Here is a 12,757-nt window from a genome sequence, read left to right on the forward strand (position 1 = left end):
TGGCTGGAAAATTGGATGGAAAATATCATGTTTCCATGGCAATAGGAGATCAACCAATACCAGGCTGTCCTGTCATCATACCTGTCATCAAAGGATTGCTGAAGACCATTGGCAGTAAAGGAAGTGCTGAGCGACAGTACATCTATCCCAGGAGTGTGGCCATAAACAAAGACAGAGACATTGTCACTGCAGATATGAATAATAATAGGTTGCAGATAACAAACAGAAAGGGAACATTTAAGAAATTTTTGGAATTCAAACAATTTGAATATCCTTTCAAACCACTTGATATTGTCATATCAAGTGATAATACACATTATAGTTTAAATAACAACAATAGGCAAGTAGTTGTCAGTGATGAGAATGGACATGTCATCAGATGCTTTGGACAAAATGAGTTGAAAAATCCACGTGGTATTGGGATTAGTCCTGTAGATGGCAATGTCTATGTGACAGATAGGGATGTGCATTGTGTCAGGGTTTATACACAACAAGGCAAATACCTTAGATCATTTGGTTCAGAAGGTAAAGGTCAAAGGCAATTCAATTGTCCTTGGGGTGTAGTGATAACAACTACTGGAATGGTATTTGTAGCAGACCACCATAACCAGCTTATCCAGGTATTTAATGCAGATGACCAGTATTTGTATTCCTTTGATTGTCACAGTAGGGATGGTAAGATGAGACGTCCCATAGGAATAGCAATAGAAAATGATAAATATGTCTATGTTACTGCTGAATACCCTCATAGTGTACTGAAGTTTGAGAGTAGTGGTAAGTTTGTTTGTCGTATTGATAATGATAGGGATGGGCTGAACCACCCTGCTGGTATAGCACTGACAGATGATGTACCTTGCAGGGTGGTTGTAGCTGATTACAACAACCACTACATCAAAGTGTTTGTACAGTGATAACATAACAACTAATTGTACCAGACTGTGTTTTCTTAATGAGTATCAGTCAAATCAGGGGACAAAGAGACACTGCTAAGATTACAAATAATACATGTAAATGTACATGCATGTTGTGAATATGGACAAATTGTACTTCAGACTAGATTATAAGGTGATTCACCTTCTCTTGCCATGCAAATGTATAATTTACACAGCAAAGGGAAGATACAGAATATTTACTAATTAAAACAAATACCAATTTGATGTCATAAAAAAGTATTGAAACTTTGATTTTTCCAGGTTTAACCCTTTCACCACCATGGTTTGTCCCAAATCCATTGTTTTCTATGGTAAAGTTGGACCTGTATACAGGGAACTGGGGGTGAAAGGGTTAAAGGGGCTGATTTTTATCAGTTTATGATTGTATATTTTGCAAGAAACAAGATTTAAACTTTTGCTTACACTTTCCTTGCTGAAGCTTTCAACTATTTACCAAGCAAGATAAAAACCAGGGGTCACTGTGCAAAGTCTTGTACCAGAGAAACAAATACCCTATTCAGTAAAATTTACCTATATTTGAAATTCTAAATGGCACCATTTTCTGTGTTCACTCTATTGGTAAAAATGAAATTGGCGATTTTCGAAGAAATTAAGACAGTGAAAGTTTTTCTTAGTCCAAGAGCTTTAAAATTAGCCCCAACAAGCAGTAGATCAAAAAGTATTGGACACGTTTTAGAGTCGGAATATGTGTCCCCAAAGGCACATTGTACTTCAAGCTGAATGATGTAATTCAGTGTTGCATGCATTATGTTATCAGTGTCTGTGTATTTCAATTTATATGTACCAGCATTGTGTGGGTGTAGTCCATACTTCATTTTTTGTCAAACTCAAGTGATGGAGATTTTTTGATCCATCACAAGGCTGAGAATGAAAATGGATAGAGACATACTGATAAATTGCAAAAGCATGCGATGGTTTTGCTAAATGAGTTGGATTTCATCACATAATTAAGCTGGGCTGAACTTCATGAATCATATCAACATTGACACAAAATCTTTGTGATAACTGACAGCACAGACAATCAGCCTGCACATATGAACTCTATCGGGACTTTATTTTCTCTGTTTGCATTAGTTTTATCCATTGTTCTTATTTTTGATTTTTGTGTGTCATATTTTGTCAATATTATTGGTGTTGTGTGTTATCGAATAATAAATTGAAATTGGTTGTCAATTAAGCACTGGCGTACCTCCCTTCTATCCCCATCAAACACGTCATTCATTCACGTTTCTTCCGTACAACGTTTCTAATTCCTACATTACAACCATGTGATGGCATAGTCCAACTTACTTATAACAGGAGGACATTATATTTATGTATGACCGATATTTGTTTTTATTAGCCAATTCCAAAGTTAACCATATGAAGTCAATTTCAGCCAGTAAGTTGAGGAAAAGTAGCATGTTTGTGAGTCAGTGTCAACATGCCAAGACCACATTTTGCATAACAATAGCCAGCTAGCTGGGACAATGAGACTTTAGTGAGACTGTAGTGAGGTATGGGAAATAATGCCATGGCTTTAATCAGAAATTTTATGGTAACTTGATTCATTGTGCGTTTTTGACAAATTGACCAACTGTTCACCAATATTTGCTGGCTCTTTTCCCTTCCAAAATTTATCTTGTTAAGGGAAGCAACTTCAGTTTTCAACTGCCTTTCCAGGCCATGAATTAGTTACATTTTGCCATCCATTTGAATAAATATTAAAACTTATCACATTCTTTTCTGGTAAACCCATGATCATTTTCTCACAAGCAAAATATTTGTTTGAGACCTTTGTCCTTGCAAGTGTGAATTCTAATATCATGATATCCATTTTCTTTAGGAATCTAACCACACAGTTTTCGGACATTCTAAAGGAAGCAGTAATGTATGCTGGGAATTTACCCATAGTTCTTTGCATAGATGGGTTAGATCTGCTGGAAGATGTTCACCAAGCAAGGAACATGGACTGGCTGCCACCATTACTGCCTGAGGTAAAAAATTTAAGAATTTGAATTAGCCAATCATCTGACTTTTTTTCCTTAATTAACCAATCACTTTGCTTCACAGAAAATCTGTATATATACCAATCATCTGAGTGACATATTTCTGAATGAGCCAATCACCTAGTTGCATGTTATGTAGCTCTATATTGTCAAATGTGTTGCACACAAAACAGTTTTGGCCAATTAAGAGTTAAAGTTATTGTGCAATGTATTGTTACAGTATTGTACCATGTATGTATTGTAATTTATTTGACAGGGAGTGAAAATAATTATGAGTTGTGTTGAGGATGGACCATGCCATAAGGCCTTGCTAAGACGGAATGTTTTGGGAGTAGCTGTTGGTGGACTGGATATGTGGGATAAGGCTGACATGGTCCGGAAGTCGCTGGCTGCACATCGGAAAACATTGGATGAATCCCCATTCAATAACCAGGTATGAAAGTGTATTCAATATTTTTACTGGAATTTGCCCATGATTTCAGATGATTTGTTTCTTTAAAGCTTAGCTTTTGCCATCTTATACAGCAGCATTGTGCCAAACCTTTTTACTGCTTTGCTTTGTATGATCCCATTGTTTTGAATTTGTTTAGAGATTCCATTCACAGGAAATAGGAGTGTACGGCTCAAAGGAACTGAAACTGGCTTTCCAATACAAGTTATCAAATCTTACGGAGATAAATTCGTTTTTACTATCCGTTGGAATTTGTTACAACCATTTGTCACTAACTATTGGAATTTGTTAACAACCATTTGAATTTGTTCTTTTGACAGATGAAACTGTTACTATCCAAGAGAGAGGCCGGCATACCACTCTACTTGAACTTAGCTTGTGAAGAACTCCGAGTCTTTGGTGTATTTGAAAAAGTAAGTCCTTATTCTTGACAGGTTGAAATATTTGCACAAAAGTAGTACTGTTCTTCAGTATGTTTGATACTTTTATGACTTATCATCAAATATTTATGAGTGAAATTTGTTGCAAATGGCATTCACATAATGACTTGTGCATGCAATTTATGCCTTGTCTTGCAGCTAAATTTAGTGTTAAAACACCTGCAACAGGGGTTGTTTCTTAATTTTTCATAAGACAGACCATGATATTTCTTAAGGAAATTTATGAAGGCCTGGTTTGTGCAGTCTTCCACAGGAGTGATGGCAAAAGTTGTCAAAGTGTAAAGAATTAATCGTAAAGAAGAATTCTGAATTATTTCACATTGTGTAAGTTTTCACCCCTTTTATGCAGTGGTATGGTCCAATGACATCATGCAGGACAGAGTAGTATTGTATCTGATCTTGACAATGACCTGGAAGATTACTTGACTTTCAAAGAATTGTTGAATTTTGCAGGTTTCTCAGAGAATCAAATCCATGGCACAGACAGTGACATCATTGCTACAGGAAGTCATGATGAGACTGGAAGAGGATCATGGGAAGAGACTGGTGGCAACGGCATTGTCTCTGCTGGTCTGTGTCAGAGATGGTATGTTACCATTCATTGCTCACTCAAGATGAAAGAACGAAATAGAAAATTTGTGTTGATGAAAAGTTGCATGTAAATATGTGTTTTTATCACTCTGCAGCAAAAGCTTTTACCCAGTACATAATATAGTTTGTCTTCAGCAATTTAATCTGCATAAGTACAGCTTCAAAACTCTTTTTCATGTGGTATTTTAATGATTTTCACTGAAAATATCAACAGACTGTTCACCCCCCTGATTAAAACATAATTTCTAACCTTGTTGTGAAAACTTTAAGAAAAATTTATAACATTTTATTAGATGAACATGATGTGATCTAAATGTCATCAGGAAACTTTTCACACGTACTGTCCTTAGTAATAAGTAGTAGCAAGCTAGTTTGCCAGGCATTTTGTTACTGCAAAAAAAAAAAATAAAAAGGTTCATAATAAAACAGAGAATGTCTGTGTTACATTTGTGTAAGTACACCACCATCTTGAATGAAACACATGAAGATAGTATGCACCTCGAAAGTAAAAGACTGTTATTTTTGTGCAAACTTTCCTCGAGGGATGCTTAACCATTCCCTTTCATAACCATGAATAATAATCCGGGGTCACCGTGCAAATTATGGTACTAGAGAAACAAATTATCCAAGATCGGTTGATGAAAGATGAAATAAAAAGAAACTGAGTAATTAGAGAGCAAGAGAAAATGTTCTATATGACAAATCTTTTTTATCTTGCGCAGGTTTATTAGAAGATGAATTACACGTAATGCTGAGTCTGTCTGAAGTGATGGGTGATGGTAGGTACCAATATGAAGACATCCTGAATGTACAGCTATCCACAGATCAATATCTGCCTCATGCAAACTTTGCAAGGCTAATGAGAGGGCTGCAGAGTTTTCTAAGACCACTCGGAGAGCACAGGTAAAAATTTAATCTATCAACTCTGCATTTCTACATTACCATGGAGGGTGCATTATTGTTTGAAGAACACCCTCAAATTTCCCAAATTCCCCTGGCAGTCATCTCTGAGTTACAGCAAAACTTACACAGTATAAATGCTGATAACTATATACCCTGTACCTTTTAAATAGTGAAACTTGACTTAAAGTTCTCATTTGATATATTACTGAATCATGCACGCATGCACGTAACACACGCATGCTCACACACACGTGCATACATGATAGGTATGGTACTTTGTTATTTCAACTCTGACAATTTTGATCCCTTCAATGGTGGGGAGTGTGTACACTGTATATATCATAATTAATTCAACATTACCAAAGTCTAGCCTCTCCTGTTCATTATGTACATCGTATGTTGTCAATGTTGAGATCGAATGCCCCTTGGAGACAGATATTCAGACTCTAAATTCGTTGTTAATATCAGTCTGTTCTGCCACTGCGGGGCTGATTATTTTAAACCTCTCGCAGTGAGAAAAATTTTAACCATCTTAGTTTTTTGAAAATCAAGTTTTATTTTTCCCCATAGAGTTAACGCAGGGGATGGTGGGTATTTTGAATATCAAATATCGGTAAATGTTAGGTAATTTGTTTTCTCTGGTACCAAACTTTGCACAATGACCCCAGGCTTTTATTCCTGATTTTGGTAAAAGAATGGTTAAAAGTTTCATTGAAGAAAGTTTGAGGAAAAGTCTTTCACTTTCAAGGCGCATCTACCATGTCTTTTCTGTCTCATCCAAACTTACATTGAAAGTTTTTGATGCAGAGATTTGCATCCATGTAATGACCAGTGACTGATAACACATTTTGCCCTGTGGCAGTTCTGGCAGGTTAAGTCTGGCTCACAGTGAGATTGAGAAGTCTATCAGACAGAGATACATGAAGACAGCAGGTATTGATTATGAAACCAATCTGCACAGACTCATTGCAGGTAAGATTTACTCATTAAACCCTCAAATGAATTGTATTTTTTATGTTCACAGTTTTCCTCCATTGATGAACCTATTTCAATTTCTCTCTCTCTCTCTCTCTCTCTCTCTCTCTCTCTCTCTCTCTCTCTCTCTCTCTCCTCCTCTTCATTCCTTCCCCTCTCCCCTCACTCTGTCTTCCTGTCTTTCTCAATCATCTCCCACATATCCCCTCTTATCTTACCCAGTCCATTTACCAGTACTTTCTTTCAGTCTCTGTAGCATCCTGTCAAACATTCCTGTTTCTCAAAGTTCTGAGTTAGATGGGAAAATGGAAAAAAACTGCCCTCTAAGTTATGATAAACATTTCACAATGGTTACCTTTTATGTATTACAGGTTATTTCCAAACAGAAGCTGATCCAAGGAGAAATGCATCATGGTCCGGTAAAAAGCCACGGCCATTCAGTGAACTGCCGTACCATCTAGCGTGTGCTGGAGCCTATGGGCAGCTGGAAACTATACTGTGCAATTTGCATTTCATCAAATCGAAGTGCATGTTGGGAATGGCCGGGCTGCTGATGGAGGATTTCATTGGTCAGGGCAACAATGTATCAAAGATGGTGCAGAGAGAACAAGAGAAATTCCTCTCCAAAGCCAATACAAAGGTAAACTTTTAATTCTAAACATTATGACACAGATTGTCAGTTTGAAAGTGAATGAACTCTCAAGTAACTGTATTAAACCTTTTGAAATTTAAATTGAATTTTATGCACATAGGGGTCTGTGGCCTACAGTACTAAATCAACATACACTAATAAACAAATATTGCTATTTTTCCAGCGCTCTATTTCTGTTTGTAGGTTGGGGTCTGTGGCCAATTGTAAGGAATCACCATTATATGATAATAATTAAATAAAATACTTTTTTGTCATGTACACTATTTATCATGCAATTATCTCTCAAATAAAGTTTTACTCAGGTCACTTCAAGGTAGTTGTCATCAAAAAATTATATGGTAAGTTTTACCTTGTTACTGCTGTAGTAAGAATATTCAGTAGCAGTTATTTTGTTGTTTTTTATTGTTTCAGGCTTTCAGATCCTTTGTGTCCAGAAATTTGCACATCCTGTCCCATTACCCAGCCCTGACGTTACAGCAGGCCATGAATGAGCCGTCGGACACCATACCAGCCAAGATGGCCGCTGACGTGATTGACGGGTCTACAGCTGTCAATCAGAAGATGGTGGTGTGGTCCAATAAGCACGAAGAAGAGGATCCATGCGTGATGACACTCAGTGGCCAATCAGATGTGAGTATTCCGTATTCTGTATTCTTGTTTCCTTCGTGATCAAAATACTGTATGATTGTTCCAAACCCTAGAGCTCTTTTGTAGTAAGGAGTTTTGTTTTGAGGGATGAGGTATGTGGTCGGCACTAAAACGTGTAAAATGCATTTCTCATGCGTCAGCTTTTATGAGCAACTGTCCCAAACTTAGCTATGAGAGAGCTTTTGTTGCCACTGAATAAAAAACCACATGCAAGGAAGAATATCAATATGTCAATAAATGTGTCACAGTCGTTTTTGATATTGAACATTGTTGAACGTCTTCTGTAATTTAAAAATCCCATCATAGTGTCTAAAAGTATAGTACAACCATAGAAAAAAGAATTAATTGATTGTATCTTTTGTTGCATACAGACTGTCACATGTGTCTCAGTGTCTGCTGATAACACTGTCTTTGCAGTTGGAACTCAGGACTGTGTATTGAAATTGTATGACCTCATTACTGGCAAGGTGAGAAAATATTAACTGACACTTGCACTTCTTCAAAAAATGGACTCAGTACATTTTATGGTTTAAATTGAAATTATCAATGGCTAATACCACATTTTTTACAAGAAGCTTATGTATAAATTGAATAAAAAATCTGTCTTGGAATGTGTCCATAAATATTTTTGCACTCGTAAAGTTGCATATTGTATAAACTGTGGAATATTTGCAGCATCGTATCAGCTCAGGTGTATTGTATAAGTAAACTTAAATGTGCTTATCCTTTTGTTTGAATGTTTCTAGTTCTGGTAATCACTGACATTTCTGTCTTTCCCACAGGAAGTGATGTCATTCACAGGTCATTCAGGGTCAATTTCAGACTGCTGCTTTGCTGGCAAAAATAATCTGTGCAGTGCATCATGGGATGGTACTCTGAGTTTGTGGAGTGTTAAAGATGGACACAGGTCAGTTTTGAAGTAATCTTTCTCATACTGTCATAAAAAAACATTCCCATTCTGTTAGTACTGAGTTTTTTGACACTCTTTAGAATCCACTGGTAAGTTGCATTTGGCAGATACCTAGGTCAGAAATTGAATATACTGTATCCAATATGTGGGGACACCATACTTTCTATCTACTAACAGTCTTCACCGTCCTACATAATGAGCCTTTTATATTTGCGCCCTCGACAGCACAGTCAAGCAAAGCGAAGCTAGCATATCAGTAGGCCAGTTTGTAGCCTTGCTTTCATAAATCTACATTGTTCAGGGCACCAGTACAATATGAATCATTACATAAGCCAATGAAAGAGTCTAGGGGACGCCAATAATTCTACTTCACAGCTACAAAATGCCAAAATCTGTGTAAGGTTAAAACTTTTTTGAAAGCGGTCTGCAATTTAAATTATATAACAAGTGTATTTGTTTCTAAAATCAAAGTTAGAGTAGTATAAATAAATCTTTTTAGCTTAAATAATACCAGAATGTGGTAAGAGTTGATCTTAAAAAATCATATTTGTCCTGACAGTATTAGGAGCCATGATTGTGGAGACCTAATATGTTTGTTTGATTTGTTTCCTCCACAGAATTGCTGTCATGAAAGGTCACACTCGGCGGGTCAACTCCTGTTCTGCCAACTCACAGGGTACGACAATCGTCTCGGCATCATGGGATTGCGTTGTGAAGATATGGAATGCTAATGATGGCAATCTAATCACCGATATCCGTGGCGACAAGAGACCAGTCAACTGTGTCTCCTTCCACCCAGATGGCCAGAAGATAGTGACTGGTAGTTGGGACTCAACGATGAAAATCTGGGACACTTACAACAAGAAAAGATTGGCAGTAAGTACTATCTGCTGATATGATATTTTATTTCCAAATTTTTGTTTTTTATTTGGAATGTATGCTTAACTGTTCTTGTTATATTCACGCTTTGATTAAGGCAGTTCACACCAGGAAACAGAAAAGATTTAAGCTTTTGCTCAAATTTTCTTCCAGGAATTTTAAACAATGGTTTTTTTCCAAAATAAAGGACAAAAAATCACAGGTGACTGTGCAAATTTTGCTGTGGACAAAAACCTGTACCTGAACAAACTATCTAATGAATTGTTACTCAAATTCAACAAAGTTAGGCAGTCTTAATCAGGGCAGCCCAGCGTCCCAATTATTTGCAAAGTCAAATCACGATAGAAAAACCTTTCATCTATTTGAATTTGGTAAATACAGAAATGCAGTTATCAACAACAACACTGTTCCTTTCACACACTTTAATACAGCTTTGAAAGCAAAGAGATTCCACACAGGATGAGCAAAAGGGTAAAACATTTGGTGTGTAATCTTACAGGTACTACGAGGCCATAAGACAGCTGTGAGAGACGTAGCCTACTCACCCAGTGGACGACATATTGCCTCGGCGTCACTGGACGGTGATGTTAAACTATGGTCTGCTCAGACTGGTTCACAGGTAAAGTAGCTCTCAACCAATCAGATGTACTCTGAAGTAAAATCTGCTGCGCTTTTACAATGTTTGCAGCCAAAGCTGTATGATTGACTGATAAAGAACACCAACAATAAAATTGGCCAGAGACAAGAGATGTTGCAAGAGACAAGCTGGCATTTAATTCAACTGGGAACAGTTGTTAGAACTAATCAGAGTTGCTTTGTATCAACACACACAAAGGTGGCATCTATTTTACACCCTATCTATCATGAAATGTATACAACCCTTTTCAGAATTAGAGCGCGAAGCCACTGCAGTGAACTGCAATAAAACTGCTCACACTAATTAGTTTCAGCTGTAGCCAGCTGGCAAAGTCGACAACATTGTATGTCCCATGCAGACAGTTTGTCTGGGGAAGTTGAAATAAAAAAGATTTGTACATGGACCAGTGCATGGTAATGTTACATTGTATCTTAATCTTGAACACAGGGTGCCAATCGAAAACTCTCATTTACAACTTGAGCCTCAGACAGAGCTAGTTTTGCCTTTGTACAAGCAGACTTTTTGGTCTTTATCAAGTAGCCTTGTTCAACACCAAAGTGGCCATGGCTACAGCTGAAACTAATTAGTGTAAGCAGTTTTATTGCAGTTCACTGCAGTGGCTTCGCGCTCTAATTCTGAAAAGGGTTATAGTATGTCTCAAAGTGGGCTGCTCACTTGTGTACATGTTTATCAGTAGTTCAGAGTGTTATGTGATGCAGTGTCATCTCATGCTATACTTGTAGTCTTTGGCCAATTTTATTGGAGTTATTGGTAATTCATGATGCGTAAGCTGCGGGTGTTGTATTATTCTCAGCCAATCAGAGATCTGTTCACTTCGTGCGAATTAACATAAAATCATCTTTTTGTTCCAGCCAATCACACAAACCATATTGTCGATCTCTGGTCAAACGGTGCATAGATTTATTATTTAGTATTGTCAAAGACCTATCCTTTCTAGCTCATTTGTACATTATAATTTTTTTGACCGACACTTAATATTTTTTTTAGGTTGGCAGTATCAGTGGACATTCCTTACCAATAAACAGACTGACATTTTCACCAACTGGAGACCAACTGATTACAGTCAGTGATGACCATAAAGTCAAGGTATTTTAATGTCAGTTGTGTCACAAGGTCAAAGTTTTAATATTGAAAGGGCTGGGCTCGTGGGAAATGTTCTCAAGGTCATGTTTGTCAAGATGTACCGGTACATCATAAAATTTAAATGTTGTGACTATGTTGACGTGAGACATCTAGATATCATAGCATGATATACATTGTTTGTAAACAAGAAAGTCACACAGGTATAGTTCTTACAACCCCCCCTCCCTTTAAGATGTAATTATTACTGTGTCAAAGGTCAAATTAATGGGCATGAGTTGCAGCTATTTGAGAGTTAAATCAAGTAGCCTAAATCTTTGTACAGTAATGATTCAACAATATCAGTCAGCTGCAGTAATACAAATCACCCAGTCAACCACATGACTCATTTTGGCCAATCAGATCAATTTTTGGTAAATCATGTGATGTGCTTGTAACAAATGATATTATGGTAATTAACTACACAATCAGCATAATCAATGACATAAAGATTTAAATAAACAAGAAGCCTTGTCATCAGTCATTAAGACTGAAGGGTCACGATTGTGAAAGAAACTTATTCATAGAAACTATGATGCTATCTGAGAGCAAATCCCCACTCCATTTTATAGGTCACCTGGTTCCGAGTTCAAAAGTTAAATAAGGGATAATCATCATAGTAGCTGAGTGTCAGTGCTGGCAGTCTTACCATCAACATTTGTCTTTCTTAGATCTGGTCAGGACATCTTGGTCGGTCAATACAGTGTATTGGCAGTGATGACTTCACCAGTGCAAACTGTGTGGCTATCAGCCCGGACGGTTCTCACGTCGTCATCGGTTACCAGGATGAGTGGACCAGAATGTTCAATGTAATGAGTGGAGTAGAGAAATGGGCAGTCAAACATCATTCCATGAGAGTGAGGTGCGCCCTCTGGTGTTCATCTGATAACAAGGAAGAATCCAAAATAATAACTGGATCAGAAGACAATACTTTAAAGGTATACATTTTTCTTCTATCTGTAATTAAAGGTATTTTAACTTTTACTTGCTTTACTTTTTCTAAAATCAAAATTCTGTCAGTTTCCTCCTTGCAATTATTATTTATACTGTTCTGACTTCTTTAATCTCCATATTGCTTTATTCTACATTGAGGTATTATGTGGCTCAAAACTGAAAGAATTAAACTTTTGCTCAAACTTTCATCACAGAAACTTTCAACCTTTCTCTATCAAAATCAAGAATAAAAGGTGAGGGGGAAATCACCAGGCCATCCCTGTGTTATCAATGTGGGAGAAAATGAAATTCCTGATTTTCACAAAACTAAGGTCATGTGGTTAAAACATTTTTTCACCCCAGAAGTCTCAAAATGAGCACTAACAAGACAAAAGAGTATTGGAAATAGGTAATTTGTTCTCAGATACCAGTAGTATCTTTCCTGAGATGTATTCTTCCTCAATGCAATAGACAGAAGAAAATGCACACACACACACAGGTCTACATAACCTTGTAAAGAGAGATTGTAAAGAGAGATTAAACATGAATAAAAACACTCAGTAATCACAGAGATTAAAAACACACACAATTGGCAAGTAAAAACACAACACCTACATGTATCAAAAAAAACAGAACACTTACAAGATACCCATATTA

The 12,757-nt window shown here is 36.9% G+C and overlaps 1 protein-coding gene across 1 annotated transcript in view; it reads left to right on the forward strand.

Annotated features, from left to right (window-relative positions):
• LOC139127622 (telomerase protein component 1-like) overlaps nucleotides 1–12,757 on the forward strand; it is a 104,417-nt gene that overhangs the window by 71,999 nt on the left and 19,661 nt on the right. Inside the window, exons 23-36 of the mRNA XM_070693540.1 lie at nucleotides 2,779–2,929; nucleotides 3,198–3,374; nucleotides 3,713–3,805; nucleotides 4,286–4,418; nucleotides 5,146–5,326; nucleotides 6,189–6,298; nucleotides 6,673–6,941; nucleotides 7,365–7,583; nucleotides 7,973–8,068; nucleotides 8,384–8,508; nucleotides 9,129–9,387; nucleotides 9,890–10,009; nucleotides 11,036–11,134; nucleotides 11,839–12,105. Of these exons, the coding sequence (XP_070549641.1) occupies nucleotides 2,779–2,929; nucleotides 3,198–3,374; nucleotides 3,713–3,805; nucleotides 4,286–4,418; nucleotides 5,146–5,326; nucleotides 6,189–6,298; nucleotides 6,673–6,941; nucleotides 7,365–7,583; nucleotides 7,973–8,068; nucleotides 8,384–8,508; nucleotides 9,129–9,387; nucleotides 9,890–10,009; nucleotides 11,036–11,134; nucleotides 11,839–12,105 (2,299 nt within the window). The remainder of the gene's footprint in view (nucleotides 1–2,778; nucleotides 2,930–3,197; nucleotides 3,375–3,712; nucleotides 3,806–4,285; nucleotides 4,419–5,145; nucleotides 5,327–6,188; nucleotides 6,299–6,672; nucleotides 6,942–7,364; nucleotides 7,584–7,972; nucleotides 8,069–8,383; nucleotides 8,509–9,128; nucleotides 9,388–9,889; nucleotides 10,010–11,035; nucleotides 11,135–11,838; nucleotides 12,106–12,757) is intronic.

This window comes from Ptychodera flava, unplaced genomic scaffold, assembly GCF_041260155.1.
Source record: "Ptychodera flava strain L36383 unplaced genomic scaffold, AS_Pfla_20210202 Scaffold_33__1_contigs__length_2856901_pilon, whole genome shotgun sequence".
Taxonomy (NCBI): Eukaryota; Metazoa; Hemichordata; class Enteropneusta; family Ptychoderidae; genus Ptychodera; species Ptychodera flava.